The sequence below is a fragment of the Phoxinus phoxinus genome (assembly GCF_949152265.1).
Source record: "Phoxinus phoxinus genome assembly, chromosome: 7".
NCBI classification, from domain to species: Eukaryota; Metazoa; Chordata; class Actinopteri; order Cypriniformes; family Leuciscidae; genus Phoxinus; species Phoxinus phoxinus.
The window spans coordinates 16,925,798-16,946,267 of record NC_136882.1 but is presented as its reverse complement, the minus strand read 5'-3'; the positions used below and the strand labels follow the sequence as shown (position 1 = coordinate 16,946,267).

The window sequence follows — 20,470 nt, the reverse complement described above, 5'->3', positions numbered from 1 at the left end:
TACCTTGGTCCAGTGGCCGGATGATATTCTCTCAAGGTCCACTGAGTGCATCTGGGCTTCTAGTGTGCACTCTTGCGTTGGAAACCCATCCTGGACAGCCTTGACCTTCCCCTCCGCCGCCTCTTTCTGCGAATTCTTGCAGTCACCTTTTGCTTTACACTGTCCAGTACAAGTAAACTTCTCAGGAAGTTGAAGGAGAGGTAGAGAGAAAGATATGTGAGAAAAATATAACAGGACCAGAGGATCAACATGTCATTAAAAAAACAAAAAACAAAACAAAAAACAGATGAGATCTAGCACCAGAAATGATACAGTGGACAGAATATCACAATGACACCGTTTTAAAATGTGTTGTCTTCAGATAGACATAGCAGAGTGTAAAATTATCACTCAATTCTGATTTCAAAACCCATTGAAAAAAAGTGCAGCATCTCTGCATGTTATGTAAAACAAGTCCTACCTTCCTCTGTTCTAATCAGCTTAGGCCTACTAGATTAGATTGTTCTAACCAGTCATGACATGACACACACCTATCTCATATTATGACTCAATAATCTCTGTAGTTCAAATAGTCAAACAAACAAACAAACAAACAAACAAACAAACAGACAACGGTGTCCTTTTATTTAGTAATTTAAGGAAACCAAATTTATTTATTTTTTACAATTCGGTTAAATAGTAGGCTATACAATTATTATAGGCATATCTTATTTAACAATTTTGTAAAAAAAAAAAAAAAAAAAAAATTATAGTAGTGTTTTAAAGGTTAATTCATCTGAAAACCCTCTGGATTCATTAGTAGGCCCACCCTACACAGAATTATTCAATATTGTCATCAATGTTTAATATCGAAAACAAACCTTTTGCTTATATCTTTTTTGCTACTGATTTTCAAATGATGGAATTTAAACAGCCTCGATTACATGTTGTACAGTATAATATCGCGCCAAAATGTTGAAGCAGTAAACAGATGGTAAACGCGTCTCCGAGTCGCCTAGTGGCGCTGTCCACAGCACGCACATGGACGCACGCGGGCAGCGCTCATTCAAAACACTCGACTTTACAGTTTCAAATCCGGATGCTGCAGGAAGGCAGAAAAAAAAAAAAGAATAAAACACGTATATCCGAGGTTTTGCGTGTTATTTCAGACCGCAATACGTGAATGGACACAGTGAAGTAATTCGTGTTTTCAAAAGTAAGCTACTACGTTATATTTGCACTTTAACAGAGACTTAATAAAGCAGTTAAGACTTAAGAGCTCTCTATACGCATTGCCTGTAAATTATCACTCTTCTGTGAATAACGTTACATTCATAACGTTATATTATGGGGACTAGCAACTGTTTGGATAGCCACATTCTTCATATATATTATATATGATATTGTATAATATATATTACCTGAATATATAAACTAAAGCCTGAAGCTGTCCAAGCTGTCAAATAATGCTATATTTCAATCTTATACATTTACAATATGCAGTCAATAGAGTCCCATAACTAATAATCTGAGTGTGTAATATCAACCCTTTTTTGGATAGATTTACAGGCGATCTGCAAACAAGGTCAAAACACTTCATAAGTGTTGCTAATTCTGTTCTTTATTTCATAAAATTCTTTATTGATCATTTCATCACTGATAAAATCAAAATGTACCTTATTTATTGTGAGCAAATTATCCGTGCGGGTTATTCCAAATACTAAAATTGTTTATGTCAATCTCTTATTGAAATAGTATTACTTGCTTTGCTGTCACTTAAACCCTCTTGTTTTTCAGCCCCTAATCACCAATCCAATCAAATCCCAATGGATAATATCCTACATTCCCAATCCCATCCCACACTTTTTGTTTTTTACTTATTGTGTAATATCCAGTTCCAAGTATAGGGTTTCTTGTTACCTTTAATAATTTCATCCAAATAAGTGTTTTTATTTTCCACAGCTGATGGCCAGGTATGGAATCAGAACTGTTGATTGGATGGCAGCAGGAGAGGGCGGAGCTGAGGGCGGAGTTATCACATCTGCAGGATGAGTTAGCAGAGAGCAGAGCGGAGAGGGAGGAGCTTGAGTCTCGAGCTCAAGCTTTGACTGACAGGGTGAGGAGGAGGAAGCCATTGGCATGTGGGGTCCATCAATAACAGAGTGAACTGATGCTTAACTGATGGTTTCTCTGTCTGTTTGTACCCATGCTGTTTAGCTGTCTCAGACACTGGACCCTTCTCTGTCATTATCAGTGCGCCTGGACGATGAGCAGAGAGAAGGGCGGAGAAAGCTCAGAGAGGGCAGAGAGAGAGAAGCCAGACAGGCTCTGCTCATCCATAAACTTCAGAACAAGGTCTGGACTCACACACACATTTAATATTCCTTCATATAACTGATGGCTGAAGATCCTTGTAGAGATTTATCTTTCTAGTTTCAGATCATGTACATTTTATTGTTCTAATTTTATATCTAAAACATTTAAGAGGGATTCACATATACAGCAATTTGCAGTGGCAGCAAGACTGGAAGTTATTCATTTACAGTGCGCTTTAGTAATTCCATGACATGAGCAACAGCAAAGTTGAGAGAAGTTTAACGCTATGCTTGTGATTCTCTACCTTTTTTTACTCCAAGGCATTCTCCACAACAATATTTGATGCCCTCTCCCCTTTTTATTTTACAAATTAAAATAATTATAGTTAAAATAATAAAATTTTAGAATTCCTGAAGTTTGTGGTGAATTAAAATAAGAACTTTCTTGACTTGTAGGTTTAGCTTTTGTCAAAGATAGTTTTTTCTGTATCAAAGAATTTCTACAAGAAGTGTGAGCTCCAAAGTAAAGCCCGGGATTTATAAAATAATAACATTTCTGTAGTCAATATTAGTTTTTCTAGTTAATTTCTTTAATGTATGTAAAAGTATGAATACTATTTGTGACTACAATCTCGAAATGTATTTTTTTTTTATCCTTAACAAAAAAATGGGAAAATTCATGAAAAAAATCATGGAAATTCATTAGTCCGAAAGTGCGGGAACCCTAAATGCTACTCAGAGCTATTTCACTTCTATATATGATTTACCACTGCCCACATACAGTAATATAATAAAAAACATGATACATTGAAAACCATGTTAGAAATGATAGACATTCTATTTTGATTCATGCACTGATAATCAGTCATCTTTTCATGATATTATACATTTCTATGATTTATATACACTTTCCTCATGTCTTTTTTTTTACTAGCAATAAAGCCCATTTGTGATCAGGTTTTCAAAAGCTATGCCCACTGATAATGAAAGGGCAATAGAACAGCCACTACGACCAGCAATACAATCACTCAGCAACCTCCAGCAATAAAAAACGCTGCATATGTGAATGCCCACCATTTATGAGGACCAATCATATCTCAGTTAGTACCAAACAGTCCCTCACTGGTAATTAATGTGCTCTCATGCATGTGTTTGTCAGGTGTTGGAGTACAGGGCTCGCTGTCAAGCTCTGGAGCAGCAGTCGATCAGCGAGGAGCAAGAGCTGAGGATCAGAGAGGTGAGACGAACAACAGTCCCCAGTGTTTTCCTGGAGAGCTGTGAGCATCACATTAACGCTGTGAATTTCACAGAGGATGCTGCGGGATGAACGCAGTGACACGCTGGAGAGCACCCTCATCAGGCTGGAGGAGGAACAGCAGAGGTGCGGGAGCTGTGTAAGAACGATTTTTATGTTTTTTGTGCTTGAATTCCTGTGACTGAGTTGTGTTTGTTCACTGGAGCAGAAGTTTTGGGCTGTCGGAGGTCAGTGCTCTTCTGCGGAGTCAGCTCAGCCAATCAACAGAGGCTAATGAAGCCCTGAGGGACGACCTGCGAAAGCTAACAGCTGACTGGTCTAAAGCTGTGGATGAGGTGGTGGAGAAAGAAATCGATTGGCAAAAAGAGAAAGAGGTGAGGATGAAAACTTTACATATTTGGGATATGTATGTGTGTTTGTCAGTAAAAATCTTGAGTTGGATTCCTAGGGATCAAAGTCAACACATACTGCTAAAACAATTATTTGTGGTTTAAATTGTAAGCATTATTGAAATTTGTAAATGTAAATCTATAAAAGGATTTAATGCAGTTTTTTCTTCCTGTTATTCTCTTTAAACTGCTTCTTTTTAACAATGATTGTAATGGAGACTCATAGTTTATGTATGCTCAGTCTTGTCATGTAAAAACAACCAAAATGGCAGCGGAGTCAACTACCGTTTAAGTTAGTTGGGAAGTAGTCTCAGCCTCAGACACCACACACCCATGGACCGTTCGTCTGATGCATCTAAGGCACACAAAATGTGAAACACTTTGAGAGTTTCGAACTCGTCATCTGATTAAATTCTCCATAATTTCCAGGAGATTTGTGTTACGTTCTTTAATGGTCCGCCTGGAAGCCGGTGTGACGTCAAACTTCCATGACTTCCATGGAAGAAGAAAGCCGTCGTGTTTCCAACTGTGACAATAAGCGCTCAGGATCAGCTAAACGCTGGATTTTCAAATGTATGTGAAGTTCACAGCGCCATTGTTGCAGTAAACTTGCATGACATTCTTGATTTATTGCTCGCCGGTCTGTTATTGTGGGGATATTTTACATTTGCAGAACCCTAAACATGACGTGGATCAAAACTAACTGTGATTGGTTGCTTTACATGTCGGTCAGACACCCTCTTGGGTAGTCATTGGCCGCCGAAAGCTTCTGCCGTCAGTCTGAAGGTCTGGCTACGCAAGACTAGTTGGGAAACAACTGCTGATCTGTTTGTCATTTACTAAATCCAGCATTACCAGGTGCACTTTTTTTAATTCTCTTATTTTGCAAGAGGTTTTATGTTGCCATAACAAAGCCAGTCCATTTTTGGCAGTATGAGTGTTGCCCTCTGAGGATGTAAACGCAGCAAAATCTTGGAGTTGTCATCTTGTAATTACAGTAATTCCAATGTGCAGCATTAAATGCAGTTTTCGCTCCTGAAATGTGTGATGTGAACGTGGCCTTAAAAGCAGGTTCATGAGCATTCGGTAGTTGCTTAGCAATGGCTCAGTTTTTCTGAGCAGATTTTATCAGCGTATTAGGGAATGTGTTTGAATATATTGTCACCAAGCAACTGGGTAGTCAAGTATGTATCCTCCATTAGTGGATGGGTGCGAAAAGACACTTCAGAGGTGTTTCACAGAGTGTAAAGATATTACAAGAGCATAAAATGGCGATTGTTTTGAAAAGAATGGAGATTTAGCTTGAGTTTCATTCAGTAATTCCCTAACTAAAAGCATTGTGGGCTTTGGTAGCTCTTTAAAATAACCTCATATATTGCATTCTGTCATTTTTCACATTACATTTTAAGACAAGCATTTTAGAATGCACTTTATTTGGCGTACAATGCTGTTACTGGACAGTAATTATAGTATTTCTCAAATGTCAGTGAGATGTGAAGGCATTTTCTCATACCTCTGCAGCTGTAAACATGTGGCAGTGTGATTTCTCTTCCTCAGACTGCAGAGACAGGCTTTGTAAATATAGCAGGGAGATGTTGCTCCACTTGTTGCTTTCTTTTCCACTGACAGACACAGATGGATGAGTTTTTGTGGTAGTACAATCAGTTTCTGACAAACTGTAGCCTTAGGATCAGTCACAATGCAAAGGGAGCATCTACTGGTTTTCATTTATGCAATATAAGCAATATTTTATTATTGGAACAGATTGTTTTTTTAATTAATTTTTATACTTTATTAATTATGTTGTACCATTATTTTGAATGCAGGTTTTGACAGGCCACATAGGGAAGGAGCAGACCAGACTGATGACTCTGTGGGGACGTGTGGTCACGCTCAGACGCCAGTGTCACTCTCTGAAGACTGCTACTGACAAGTGAGGACATACTGAAAAACTATTTTAATCAATTTAATGCATCCTTACTGAATAAAAGTTATTATTATTTCCCAAAAACTGAAAAATCTTACTGACCCCAAACTTTTGAATGTAAAGGTCCTTGGACATGGAGTACGAAATTTTCGTATGCGTTTTTTTTCGTATTTGTCATTCGGTGGCTCTGAATTGTCTCAAAATGCTTACTAGGGATGCGAAAAACGCAGAAATCGAACCCAATCCGAATGTTTTTATGACGGATGAAAGTTTTGGAGGCAGTATGTAAAGGTGATTGATTTGTTGTATTTATTTTATAACGTGCAAACATTTTGGACGAGAATTTCGGACTCTGTGTGCAAGGACCTTTTGGTGTATGTATTTGCATACACTATGTATCTGCATCCTCCATTAAATGTGCATGTGTTGTGTTTTTGTGTCACAGAGACCTATGGGAGCTGAGAGCAGAGTTCTCTCGTCTCTCCTCGTCTCTTCTCTCTGTATGTGTTTCTCCTCGATCGGCTCCCACGCTGTCCCTTGACTTTCCTATAGCCCACTCCACTACAGCGCAACCTCTCTCCTCCACCCAGGGGCCGCTGTCTCTTGATGATCTGAATCTTGAAGAGGGGGAGTCGACTGATTTAAAAGCCAACCTGGAGTCAGAGACACTGGAACTCAGGAACAGGTCATTACAGGGTTCACAAAACATTAACCCCATATACTGCATTATTTCAAGTATTCTCAATATATTTGCAATGGTTTTGCCGGTGATAAATTTATTTTAAATAATTTTGTTCACTGCATTATTAAAAAAATATCTAGATATAAAATTACAAGATGTTATTACAAGGTAAAATATGTATTACAGTGTTTCATTATATTGTACTGTGATTTCTTTTCAGGATAACAGAGCTGAATATGACAATTAAAACTCTTGAAACTGAAAGGGAGAAGCAGGAGGCTGAGATGGAGAGGAGACACAGGCAGGAGATGGAGAGAGAACAAGAGCAAGAGAGCAAGTGGCAGAGACAGATAGAAATGGAGAGAAACTTTGAGTCTGTCAGACATGCCATCAGGACACTGGTGAGTCAGCATGGGAACAGGAAATAAATTGTGATTATTGTACTGAAGCATGAATTAATTCATGGGTTCACTCTCTTTTTGTCCAGTCGAGGGTTCTCAGCTCTCAGCAGATGAGTGGGCAGTCAGGCTCTCTGTCTGCAGATGATGTGTCCAGTGAAGGACTGTCTTCTGTCCTCTCTGTCATCGCTCAAGCTGAGACTGCTTTGCAATGGAGACAACAGGAAGTACAGGTGTGTCAACGTGACACCAGAATTTACCCTATTTATATTCTTAAAGGGGCTATATTTGCGAATTTTCATGTATTAATTGCTTTTTTATTGCCAGTGTGTGAACAGCTTGTAACGAAGTCCTTCCCTGACTTCCCAGGTTGTCTATGAAAGCCTTTAGACTGATTTTTATGTGAAAGACTCTCTAAGTTTTTGCCGGGGATGTGGCGTTTACACACGCTCCCGAGAGCATCTCTTCTGTTCAGTTGCACATGAAATGAATACTTATACAATGTCCTGGATAATGCCAAAAGAGCCATTCTGTACTGTAATGTCAATGTGTCATGCTAAGAAAAGGATTCATTCAAACTATAGTCTCACATAGCCAGATCTACATAGTCTATTATCATCGTCACTTTAATCAAACTATCATAACTGCGTATCACAACTAATTTTAATTAACGTTATCTCATCTGTCGACATAATGCCGGTAAATTTCCTTATCAAGGCTTTGAATCCCGCTCCTTCTCTTGTTATGTGTGCACGAGTGCATGCGCCATCATGAGCCATAAGTTGCTGGCTGCAGTTCAGTTAATGGCCACCAGTGTCGCTAATAACAAGGCTTTCTGATTTCTACATATAGCCCCTTTAATTGTTGTTGTCTTCCAAACAATAATAATGGCTTTTTAATCTTTCATCCAAATGTAATAACGTAGCTTTCAAAATTAAATTTTTGGCTTGCCATGAAGCCCTCTTAGTAAGCCAGGTCTTTTTTTGTCAGGATGCTCAGATGAGCTTGCGTAGACTTGGGACAGAGAACGAATCACTGGAGCAGCGAATCACGCAGTTGGAGAGTGAGAGGGCGGAGCTTCAGGAACAGACCAATCAGGGAGCATTGCAGATGAAACACACACAGGAACTACTGAACAGGTGATCAATGCTTCATTGACGCATTATCATAACTCATACAAATACAATTTTACCTTTTAATATTCCCAAATTCTCCCTTTAGGGGTAAATTTATTTGAATAACTGTTTTTATTTATTGAAACATTTGAGTTATATAACGTCTATTTTGGTTATTTACAAAATATTTGAATACTATTTTGACAAAATGGTACTGAATTTTTCTAGCAGCCATTACAAATAATTATTGGCTTATCTTTATCAGTCGTAACTGTTAAACTGTAATTGCTGTAAACTGACATGGCTGAATTTGAAAGAGTAAACTTGTGTGTGTGTGTGTGTGACAGTGAGAAGGAGATGGTGACTAGTTTGCGCAGTCAGATGGAGGAGGCCGAGAGACTCACCGAGGAGCTGAGACAGGAGACTGAACATATGAGACGACAGAGAGAGAAGGAGGAGGAGGAGAGAATCCAGCTGGAGAGAGAGAGACAGAAACGGTGCGCTTATCCATCAATCCCCCTTAATGTACTGCTGAACTCACTGAGTGTGTGTGTCATTAGAGCACTGTTTAGTCATGCTTATGATGCTAAATTTTGTTGGTAAATGAAGTGCATTTGTAAATCAGCATGGAGGCAGAAATGCTAGAGGCGGCTCAGCTGTGTGAAAGAGAGACTCGCAACCGTCTGGAGCTGCACAGCCTGCAGGGGGCACTAGAGAGGGAGAAGCTGGACAGAGAACGAGCTGAGCAAGAGACGGCCGACACTAAAGATTCTTTACTGAAGGTAAACTGATATTATTACAGTGGAGAGAGGCGTGACTGTCACAAATCATACTCGCAATTTAGAAAAAATCTCACCTATGGTAGCCAGCTATATACACTACAGTTCAAAAGTTTGGGGCCAGAACAATTTGTGTTTAATGTTTTCGAAAGGGTACTCTTTCCGTTCACAAAGGCTGCATTTATTTGATCAAAAATACAGTAAAACAATAATAATGTGAAATGTTATTACAATTTAAATAATTGAATAATTACACACATATATATATATATATATATATATATATATATATATATATATATATATATATTCTAATATAATATAATTATTTCTGTGATGAAAACCTACATTTTTGAGTATAATTACTCTTTGTATTTGTAATTGTAAAGGTTGTGCTGCATAATGTTTGTGGAAACCCTGATAAATTTTTTCAGGATTCTTTGACGAATAGGAAGTTCAAAAGAACAGCATTTATCTGAAATAGAAATATAACATTCCAAATGTCTTGTTTGATCAATTTAATGCATCCTTACTGAATAAAAGTATTAATTTTAAAATGTTTTACTGACCCCAAACTTTTGAACGGTAGTGTAACCTTGTAATAAGTGTAATTAGCAATGTTCAATACATCACAGAATGCCAAATGTGTATGTTTGTAAGGCATAAACATGATTAATGAATGCAGAATGCAGTGACAGCGCAGTCATGGATCATGTGATGGTTGTGTCACAACTGGCCCGAAACTCTTTAAAATCAGACCCTTCTCATTGAGTCATGTCTGTTAAAATGAGCTTATTGTATGAGTTGTGTTGTTTCACATCCTGTATTTCGACACCCTTCCAAACGTTTCATCATTCCTTTATGTTGTTCCTTTATGGTGTTCTCCTTCTCTCCTCCCTTCCAGGCACGGGACTCATTGCTGGCCCTGTCCTCCAGTCAAACCCAGCTCAAGAGAGAGCTGGCAGAAGGTCGAGATGCGCTGGAGAAAATGGCTGCTTTAAATGAAGCTCTGGCCAAGGACAAGAGAGAACTCAGTGTTCGTGCTCTGCAGGTCTGGCACGCAGATTTAGCCCATCTTTAGCATAGATAACTTACACTGCCTGCCTAGGGACATGACCAAATCCCTGCAAGCTGTCACAGGCCTCCTGCCTTTAATTACTTGATCCATCGCCAGAATGCATTGATGGCAGGGTCAGGTTTGGGATGGAGGGATGTGAGGTGTGATTTTTGTCTTCCTGACCCCTTAGCTGGAGACGGAGGTGGCAGAAGCCCAGGCCCAGATCCAGGCATTTGGCACAGAGATGGCGGGTCTGTGCAGGGAAGTGAAGACCACCTCTCTAGAGGCCAATGAGTTAAGGTGTGAAATTTAAAAATGCATAAATCAAGTCAGCTGATGAAAAAGCTATAGGTGTATTATAAAGTCTGCTGAGTAGGAAAAAAGCTAAATGTAAGCTTGCAAGTATTTGTTTAATTTGTATAGCACTGGAAATGCTGTTTATAGAGGGCTGTAAACGATTAATCGCGATTAATCAAATCCAAAATAAAAGTTTGTGTTTACATAATATATGTGTGTGTATTGTGTATAATTTTTTTTTCTATATAAATACACACACATGCATGTATATATTTAAGAAAAATGTGTTATTTATATATAAAATTGTTCTATTTATATATAATATAAATCATATAAAAATATATATGCAGTATATAAATGCAAATATTTCTCAAATATATACATGCATGTGTGAGTATTTATATATACAAAGTAATTATACACAATACACACGTATATTATGTAAACAAACTTTTATTTTGAATTCGATTAATCGCGATTAATCGTTTACAGCCCTATCTGTAATATACTGGTAGACATTTGTTTTCTTGTCTTTTTTGGAAGAAATTAATACTTTTATTCAGCTAGGAGGCATTACATTTATAAAAAGGGACACTAAAGACTTTTACATTGTTACAAAAGAAATTCAGATTTAATAAAAATACTGTTAAAAAAAGAAAAATTATATTCATCAAAGGACCGAAAAAAGTGTCAGGGTTTCTTCAGAAAATTTTAGACAGCACAACTGTTTTCAACATTGATAATAATAAGAAATGTTTCTTGAGCAGCAAATCAGCATATCAGAATGATTTCTGAAGGATCATGTGACATTGAAGACTGGAGTAATGATACTGAAAATTCAGCTTTTTCATCACAGGGATAAATTATATTATAAAATATATTTAAATAGAAACATTAAAAAAAAAATCAAAGTGTATATTTATATTACTACTAAACTAAGGATATCTTGTTATAAATATTTGTTTATATTGCCTACCCCTTACCTTTACCTGTTTGTTATGCAGAAGGCAGTGTAAAAATTGTTTGTATAATAGCAGTTTGAAATATCTAGATGAAGTGTGCCTGTGTGTGACTCTAAATAACAGCTAATCAGGTCCCTAATGAGCTAGTAGGATTTTGGTAGGAATACTAATGAATACATTGGGCTTTTAGATTACACTATAAATGTCTTAGTTTATCTCAGCAGCTGTTATATTTGGCTGTAGTATGCTGGCCCTGTTTATTCACAGCCAGTGATGCTTTACAGCAATTGTGTTGATGACAGCAACTGTGTTCCAGGGAGCGGAGAGAGACGGATCTGAAAACTCTGCAGCAGCTCAGAGACCGAGAGAGAGAGCTGGAGAATGAGCTGGAGACAGAGAGGGAAGACAGGGAGAGGGAGGTGACTGCTTTCACAGAAGAGAAGAGGAAAGATGAACAAAGGATTGCAGAGGTGAGAAACTCAGACAACAACTGACTGCTTGCCAACTAGATTCAGAAAACAAAAAAGTAGTCTACTTTTTCGAAAAACTTAACATTATACTGTATTTTAACTAGGTGCAAGGTGACAAGCTTCCAAGTAATTGTTTCTCTCTATATATGTGTGTATGTATATATGACCAATTAAATTGTTTTTTTACTCCGTATTTACTAAAATGCATAAAAAGTGCATTCATAAATATACAAATTTTTAAAGATTAAAATAATATATTTTTAATAAAAAATAAATCTCTGTTTCATGTACAATTATTTATTTGTTGAATAGCTGTGGAATATGAGGTGAGAGGTCATATGGGGGAAAAATTGTGATAATCGTGGGCTTTACTGTACATTATCCTGTACACATATTCTCCTGTTTTTGAATACATTTCGTATTTTGGGCCCACTCATGGACAGTAATGTGTTTGTGGGTCAGTTAACTGAACAGTGCAGTACGATGATGAAGGAGCTGCAGAGTGTCCAGGCAGAACTACTTAAAGCAGCAGAGCAGCAAAGAAGAGCTGAACGAGAACGAGACGACCTAATGAGAGAGGGCCAGAGACTAGAGGACACAGTATGTAGACTGGAGAGAGAAAAGGAGGAACTCTCACAAGTCAAAGAGGAACTCGGGTATAGTCTATGTTTATTTGTTTGAAAAATACACTCTTATAATACAATATGCTAATAGCTCAGTATTATTTTATACTATTCTTTTCAAGAGGCAGTGTGTGCTTTATGAGGAAATTTTTACCTATAACATCAACACCAACTCATATCTTATGTTAAATCTGTATAACTGGATAATAATTGAATAAAATATAATATAAATAGATCAAACATATTATATATGTATTTCAAATAGATATTTGTACCAATACCCTATTAGTTTCTAAGCTGCTGCTGTCTCTCTTCAGAGGTGTGGTGGTTTGTCTCCAGAAGCAGATTGCTCAGATTCAGGAACAGTCCTCAGGTCTGGATGTGCAATGCAGTCAGCTTCAAACACAGGTGGACACGCTCACACAGACCAAAGATGTCTTGCAAGGTCAGATTGTTTAATTCAAAAACTAACTTTTCATTGGCTATTCTCTTTAATGATTTAATATGTCATTGTATTTGTGTGTGTAATTACATTTTTTTTAAATTTAAATTAAAAACTTTTCTCTTAATTGTTTAGGAGAAATTCAATGTCTACAGACAGACCTGGAGAGAGAGTCAGCACAGAGAGAACAGGAAAACCAAGAAGCAATGGAAGAAAGAAGGAAGAGTGAAAGAGAGATAGAAAACTGGCAGCTGGAATGCAAGAGGATTCAGTGGGATGTTGAACAAGAAACGGAGAAAAACAAAGTACAAGCGGAAGAAAGCAAAACTGAGAGAGAAAGATGGCAAAAAGAGCGAGAAGCTCTGAACGCAGAACTTGGCCAGAAAGATGGAGAAGTGGAGATAATGAGACACAAGATTGATGGTTTGTTAAAAGAAAAAGAAGAGCTTTCAGACCACTTAGATAAAAGAAACACAGAACTTGAGAAACTACAAATGAAATCAGCAGCAGAGCAGAAAACAGTCGAACTAAGATTGAGAGAAGCGTGTGATGAGATTGAGAGATGGAAGGAGAGAGAAAACAAGGTTCAGAGAGAGAAAGAAGAGTTAAATCAGAAGTATATAGAAAGAGTGGAAAAAGAAAGTCAGAACCTCAAGATCACAGAGAGAGAGAAGGCTAAGATGTCTGATCTAATGAAAATGAATGAGGATGAAATACGAAAGAGAGGAGAGGATATCGAAGAGTTAAAATCAAAAGTCCAATCGCATGAGAGACAAATTGAGAGTCTGGAAATAGAGTTACAAGAGAAAGAGACTTTGGATAGTAGAGCAAAAGCCCTGGAGAAACTCAACACTCAACTGAAAGAGAGAGAAATAGAGAAAATAAGAGAAAATGAAAACAGGCAAAAGAAAAGAGATGAGCAAGAGAGGGAGAAAGAACTGAGGTGGAGAAGACAGTTGGAACAGAAAGATGAAGACTTGATCGAGCTCAAAAGCAGAGTTGAAGAACTAATGAGAGAGAAAGAACATATCTCATTACTCTTGGAAGAAAGAGATAAAGATGTTGAACAATTGCAAACTGCGTTGTCAACGGAAAAGAGAACTCTTGAACTGAGACTGAAAGAGGCAAAAGACAATGTGGAGTGGTGGAAGAGACGAGCTGGCAACATGGAAAAGGTGAAGGAGAGCATAAATTGGGTTGCTGAACGAGAGAGAACAGAACTGACCGAGCTTCTTAGAGAAAAAGAAGAAGAGGTACAAAAGAGAGAAGACGACATTGGTGATCTCAAAGGTAGAATTCAGTCATTAGACGTAATCATAGAGAAACTAGAGACTGATGTTCAGCAGAAGGATGAACAACTTGAACTTCTAAAGGAGCAAATCTCACAGATGAAAGATAGGGAGATGGAGAAACAAAAAGAGGTGGATAGGAAGCAAGTAGAGGTAAAGAAACAGGAGAAACAACTGAAAAGAGAATTAGAAGATCTCAATACTCAAATGGAGGGAGTCATTCAAGAAAAAGAGGCGACACTAGAAAGGGTGGAAGAGAGAGATGGTGAGCTGAAAGAATTACAAGCTAAACTTACTCAAGAACAGAAGACGTTTGAACAGAAGCTCAAAGCAGAGTACGAAGAGGTGATCAGGTGCAAAGCCAAGTTAGCCGAGATGGAACGAAACAGGATGAGCTTGGAGGAAAGGGAGAAAGAGGAAAAGAAAAGACAGGAGATGGAGGAAAGAGATAGGGAGCAGATACTGAGAGAAGAGATCCTTCAGAAGGAGCGGGAGCTGAAGCAGTTGAGATTGAAGATTGATGAACTGAACCAGGAAAACGAGGAGGACAGGAGGATACGATTGGAGCAACAAGAAGACCTTGAACGACAAACTGCCCTCCTACAAGACGCAGAGGAGGCGGCACGGGAACTGAAGAAGAGTTTACAACAAAAAGAAAAAGAGGAAAAAGAGAGAGTCCACCGTGATGAAGAAGCAATGAGAAGGCTGAGAGAAAAGCTGCATGAAACCGAACAGAGGTACCTTGAAGTCTCAAGCTGTCTACGAGAGACTGAAATGAAACTGGAGAAGGAAAAATGTCAGAACAGAGAGAAAGATGAGAGACTTATGGGCTGTAACCAAGAGCAACTTTTGGTCAAACGTGAGCTAGATCAAGAGAGAGAGCTTGTTGAAGAACTGAAGAAACTTATAGCCGAACAAGGCGAAGAGGCAAAGACACTGAAGGGAAAGCTGGATGAACGGTTGGAAGAGGTGGGAAGGTTGTCACAGCTGCTGCAAAACAGCAAAGGGGAAGCACATGTCCTTGAATCCAGGGCAAAAAACAGTGAAGAGGAGAATCAAAGATTGAAGAGGTCTTTAAGTCAGGTTGAAGATGAGAGGAGGCGTCTGGAGACCCAACTGAGAGACGAAAAAACAGAGGGGGAAACCAGGCTTGAGGATCTTCAGAGAGGTCAACATATCCTGATGGAGGAAAAAGAGGGATGTGTGGAGAAGCTTGGGGCTCGTATTAGAGAGCTGGAGGAGGAGAGAGACCATATCTCGGCAGAGTTTCGAAGGAAAGAGAGGGAGATTGAGGCTCTTAGAGATGAAATGTTTCGGGAGAGGCAAGAGAAGGACAGAATAAACTCTTTGCTGAATGACGCAAATGAAAGGAAAGAAGTACTGGTTGCTCAGATGGATGTTTTGCAAGAACAGGTGGTTAATCTGTCTAGAACCAAAGAACAAACAAGGTCAATGATCAAGGAAAGAGAAGAACAGAACCAAAAGATGCGAGAGGAGCTGATTGCAGGGCTTCAGGAGATGGCTACTCTGAAGGAACGACTGGAAGAGAAAGATGAGAGACTGATGGGCTGTAACCAAGAGCAACTTTTGGTCAAACGTGAGCTAGATCAAGAGAGAGAGACTGTTGAAGAACTGAAGAAACGTATGGCCGAACAAGGCGAAGAGGCGAAGATACTGCAGGGAAAGCTGGATGAACGGTTGGAAGAGGTGGGAAGGTTGTCACAACTGTTGCAAAACAGCAAAGGGGAAGCACAGGTCCTTGAATCCAGGGCAGAAAACAGTGAAGAGGAGAAACAAAGATTGAAGAGGTCTTTAAGTCAGATTGAAGATGAGAGGAGGCGTCTGGAGACCCAACTGAGAGACGAAAAAACAGAAGGGGAGAGATTGAGAGCCAGGCTTGAGGATCTTCAGAGAGGTCAACATATCCTGATGGAGGAAAAGGCGGGACGTGTGGATAAGCTTGGGACTCGTATTAGAGAGCTGGAGGAAGAGAGAGACCATCTCTCGGCAGAGCTTCGAAGGAAAGAGAGGGAGATTGAGGCTCTTAGAGATGAAATGTTTCGGGAGAGGCGAGAGAAGGACAGAATAAGCTCTTTGCTGAATGATGCAAATGAAAGGAAAGAAGTACTGGTTGCTCAGATGGATGCTTTGCAAGACCAGGTGGTTAATCTGTCTGGAACCAAAGAACAAACAAGGTCAATGATCCAAGAAAGAGAAGAACAGAACCAGAAGATGCGAGAGGGGCTGATTGCAGGGCTTCAGGAGATGGCTACTCTGAAGGAACTGCTGGAAGAGTCTCATCGTGAGGGAGAGAGACTCAGGTCCATGATGCAGGAAAGGAAGGATGAGTTGGTCCGGAGCAGAGATGATGGAGTTAGGGCAGCACAAATTGAAGCCAAAGATCTTCTACTCAAAGTCCAGATGTTTGAGAAGCAAAAACAGGAATTTAAGTCTGCCCTGCAACTCCAAGAGAAACAACTTAAGAAGAAAAATGAGGAAGCGTTGCAAAAGATAGAACAAATGTTGCAAAGAGAGGAGAAGTTAGAAGAAGAATTGACAACCATGAAAAGCGTAGTGGAGCAGAGAGAGGCTGAGCTGACCAGAGCAAAGGCTAGAATAGACATCCTGGAAGATCAAAGGACTGAACTCAGCTCTTTGGCCGCAGAGAGGACCAGAGAAGCAGAAGAACTGAGTAACAGATTCAGAGAGCTGAGACAGGAAGTTGACAGACTGAGAGAGGATAGAATAAGAGAGAGCAAAGATTGGGAGGAACTCAAAAATGAAAATAAAGAGAAACAAAATGTGTTAGAAGGATTGGAGTTCCTCAGAAAAACATTGAGGGAAAAGGAAAAGGAGATAGATTTGATGATAGAGAGATATGAAAATGAGAAAAGAAAAAGTGAGAGATTCCAGCAAGCGGAGGAGCAGAAAGTTAGACAACTAGAATTATTCTCAGAGAGACTGAAGGATAAAGAAACTGAGTTGGAGAGTATTCGAGAAATGGCATATAAAGAACAATCAGCAAGACTTAGATTGCAGGATCAATTTGAAGACGAGAAAAGAGATGCTAAGATATTGAGGGAAAAAATGGAAACCTTAAAGAAAGAGAAACATGAGCTGGAGACCAAAATAGAAGAGAATATACGTAATTTTAGAGAATCTGAAAAGAAAAACAATGGACTAAAGATGGATAGTGGCCATGGGACTCTGTCAGACTTCCTAGAGATAAATGCTGAATATCATCAGCCTCATGACAAGTTGTTAGGGACAGACACACTTAGAAGGGACCTTACAAGAAAGGAACAGGAAATAGAGAGGTTGAGGACCAAGGCTCAGACGCTGCAGACTGAGATAGACAAATTGAACTCAACAATAAGAAATGGGAATGTAAAAACTGGGCCAACAGTGAATGAGGAATGGGAAAGGCTAAAGGAACAAGTGCCCGCTGTCCTTTTAGAAGAGGAGGAGAGGGACAGACTCCTTAAAGAGAAGGATGTTGAAGTATATGCTCTGAAGGAGCGAACCAAGGAACTGACTAAAGACAGGGACCGGGTCAGGACGGCTCTGGAGAAGACTGAAGCCATGCTGATTTACTATAAAGAGAGGCTGGGACAGCAGGAGCAAAAGAGAATTCGAGCAGGAGCTGATATGTTACAGGTCAGTAAGGCAAAGACATGCCCAAGTTTACAATACCTAGCATAAAATACATGTCATTATAAGCACAATTAAAGAGGCAGTCGTGGCTAAATGGTTAGAATCAGACTGGTTACTCAAAGGTTCGATTTTGAATACTGGCAGAAAATGACTGAGGTGCCCTTGAGCAAGGCACCTAACCCGCAACCGCTCCCTGGGCACCACAGCAAAAAAAGTGTGTGTGAGTGTGTGTTCACTACTCACTACTGTGTGCACTAACTTGGATGGGTTAAATGCAGAGGACAAATTCTGAATATGGGTTACTATACTTGGCCTTTCACTTTCACTTAAAGGTACATATTTATGTAGTTGTGCTGATATGGCCTGGGACTTCATACTCGCACCTACTGGTGTGGTTGCATCAAAAGCTAAAGATTTCAGTTATCAATCATAAAAATGCCCTACTCAACCATAATTAGTGCATTATATGAGCAAAAGTGTTCAAAAACACTGGGTGACAGAGGAAGTGAGTAATAGTTTTCGACTAAAAATAGTGTCTGCATTTTTTGCATACTAAAAATGCACTTTTAAATATAGATTTGTTTGATTACCATTGTATGTAATTAAGGCCTGGTTTCACAGACAGGGCTTAGATTAAGCTAGGATTAGACCTTAGTTCAATTAGGACATTTAAGTAGCTTTTATAAATGTGCCTTAGAAAAAAACATTACTAGTGTGCATCTTGAGACAAAAAAATGGCAGTGACATATTTTAAGATATTTCAGTGCAAGTTGCCTTCAGTTAAAACATCTTTAACATGCATTTTAGTCTGTGACTAGGCTTAAGCCTTATCTGTGACACCGGGGGAAGAGTAGTATCAGGAAATCTCAATTAAGGACAATTCTGTTTTTTATGACATGTCCCCTTTGAACACATTATTTAGTGAATTTGTAGTTCATGATGCATTTTGGCCAATATTAATAGGAGAAAGAGCTTGAACCAAAGGCCCAGGACTCCATAGATGAGGTGGATACAGACTGTGCTGTGCAGGAGCGTCTGTCGGCCATGCAACGGGCCGTGGCACAACTGGAGGTGGATCAGAACCTTCTGCAGAAGAAAAACAATCATCTGGAGAAGAAAATTGAGAGACTACGAACTGAGCGACAGCACCTTAGAGAGACGTTGACACAGGTACGAGCACACCTCACGAGGGGACCATATATTATGATGTCAGCATGATTAATGTACTGTACCTACTGTATTTGGCCATCACCAGGTTGAGCTGGAGAGGGGGAACCTGAGGCATCAGCTGTCACGGTCAGAAGCTGGAGTTCTGGTATGATGGAGAGAGTACATTTGCAATGCATTTGTGTGTTTTTTCTGGTTGTCTTTCTGTGTGATGGATTGTCACAGAAGGGACCATTTTTGTTTTTGTTAGCCTTATGTATTTTTATTCTTATTAGAACATAACATTTTGTTAGCAGCCAGTGTTGTTTTAGTATTATTTATACTATTTATTAATATTTTAAACTTGCTTTTAATTTTAGTTTAAGATTTTGTAATTGTGTTGTGCTTTTGTCATTTGTATTATTATATATTATTTTAATTTACTTTTATTTCACCTTAAGTTTTAGTTATTTTAGTACTTCACCTTCTTTAGTTGGTTGCAAAGGCAACATTTCAAATGTAAAAAAATGATCTAATATTTTTAATTTGATTTCAGCTCTATTTTAATTACCGAAACCTATTTTTAATAGTTTTAGTTAACAATATCAATACTGTTAGCAACATGATAATGCCAAACTTCTGCAATACATTTGTTTTGAGTCATGTGTTGTGCCAGTGGAAAGCTTAAATCGCTAAATATCGTATCATGTATAGGACCTGTCAGATGGTACGGACAAGGAAGAGCTGAAGCGACTCAGAGCCCAAGCTAGGGAGCTAGAAGAACAGGTTCGTCCTTAACACTTCCAACTGTTCATTAGTCTTTTGGTATAATATATGGCCTTATTAACACTTAAACCCAATTTTCTAGGTTCACCATCTTCGTCTCATGTTGGCTGTGGACCATCAGCAGAGGGCAGAGTTCATAGACCGCTCTCTGAAGAACAGCCGGAGTCTGATGTCCCTGAGACAGGATCTGAACGAGTCTCTAGCTGCGGTCTCTCAACGGCCCGTCCCTTCAGTGCTGGAGTCAGAGACACAGAGGCTGGACAGGAGCATCAGAGAGGAAGAGCTACAACTGTCTCTCAGCCAAAGCTAAAGAAATAAAACACTCCTTTATATGTAATGACTATTATATAGTTCATTTAACACCATATTTTTGCACTTAACATTCAGTAATTCTGGTCATGAGCCTAAGATTTATTTTACACTCAGGATTTTACTGTTACTTTACATATGAATTAATGTATTTTGTAAATATGTTTGTTTTAAACCATTCTAAAAATGAGCTACAATTTAGCTACAAAATATCACCTTAAAAGAGGCAACTATTTTAGATGGCGAATTTCAGGTTTACATCTGTATTTTCCTGACAGGCAGATAATTGAATAGCTAAAAGCTTTATTATCGGTTTACAATACTTTTCAAAGCTATTTCGTCAGTGTTATAATACGTGCAATATAAGCTGTCTGTTTAATTAAATGTAATACTATTTTTTTTTTTGTATTTCTTTTTTTGTGTTTTTTTAATAAACTTAAAAATTATTCAGAATCTGTTTCCTCACATCTCTGATACCAAATCACAAATATAGGTTTTAAGCTCAGGGGTTTGATTTACTGGAATGTAAACTGATAACGTGTATAGCCTGAATGAAAGTTATTTTGGATGAAAGCATATGATCTGCCAAAATGCAT

The 20,470-nt window shown here is 38.7% G+C and overlaps 1 protein-coding gene across 2 annotated transcripts; it reads left to right on the top strand.

The window, feature by feature from the left end:
• The first annotated feature begins 984 nt into the window (after nt 1–984).
• On the top strand, nt 985–20,325 carry LOC307002192 (uncharacterized protein). Of its 2 annotated transcripts, XM_079619533.1 has the most exons (24): nt 1,020–1,195; nt 1,942–2,095; nt 2,197–2,334; nt 3,454–3,531; nt 3,605–3,675; nt 3,758–3,923; nt 5,765–5,871; nt 6,311–6,365; nt 6,456–6,550; nt 6,768–6,948; nt 7,035–7,178; nt 7,936–8,084; nt 8,408–8,557; nt 8,686–8,842; nt 9,744–9,890; nt 10,087–10,196; nt 11,472–11,625; nt 12,088–12,281; nt 12,566–12,693; nt 12,826–17,636; nt 18,597–18,803; nt 18,889–18,948; nt 19,494–19,565; nt 19,648–20,325. In XM_079619533.1, exons 2-24 carry the CDS (start codon nt 1,955–1,957, stop codon nt 19,873–19,875), a joined length of 7,743 nt encoding a protein of 2,580 aa, XP_079475659.1. In that variant the 5' UTR covers nt 1,020–1,195; nt 1,942–1,954; the 3' UTR covers nt 19,876–20,325. The 2 variants fall into 2 exon arrangements, with proteins under 2 accessions (XP_079475658.1, XP_079475659.1); XM_079619532.1 differs by having other exon boundaries at nt 985–1,195; nt 6,311–6,550.
• The last annotated feature ends 145 nt before the right edge of the window (nt 20,326–20,470 follow it).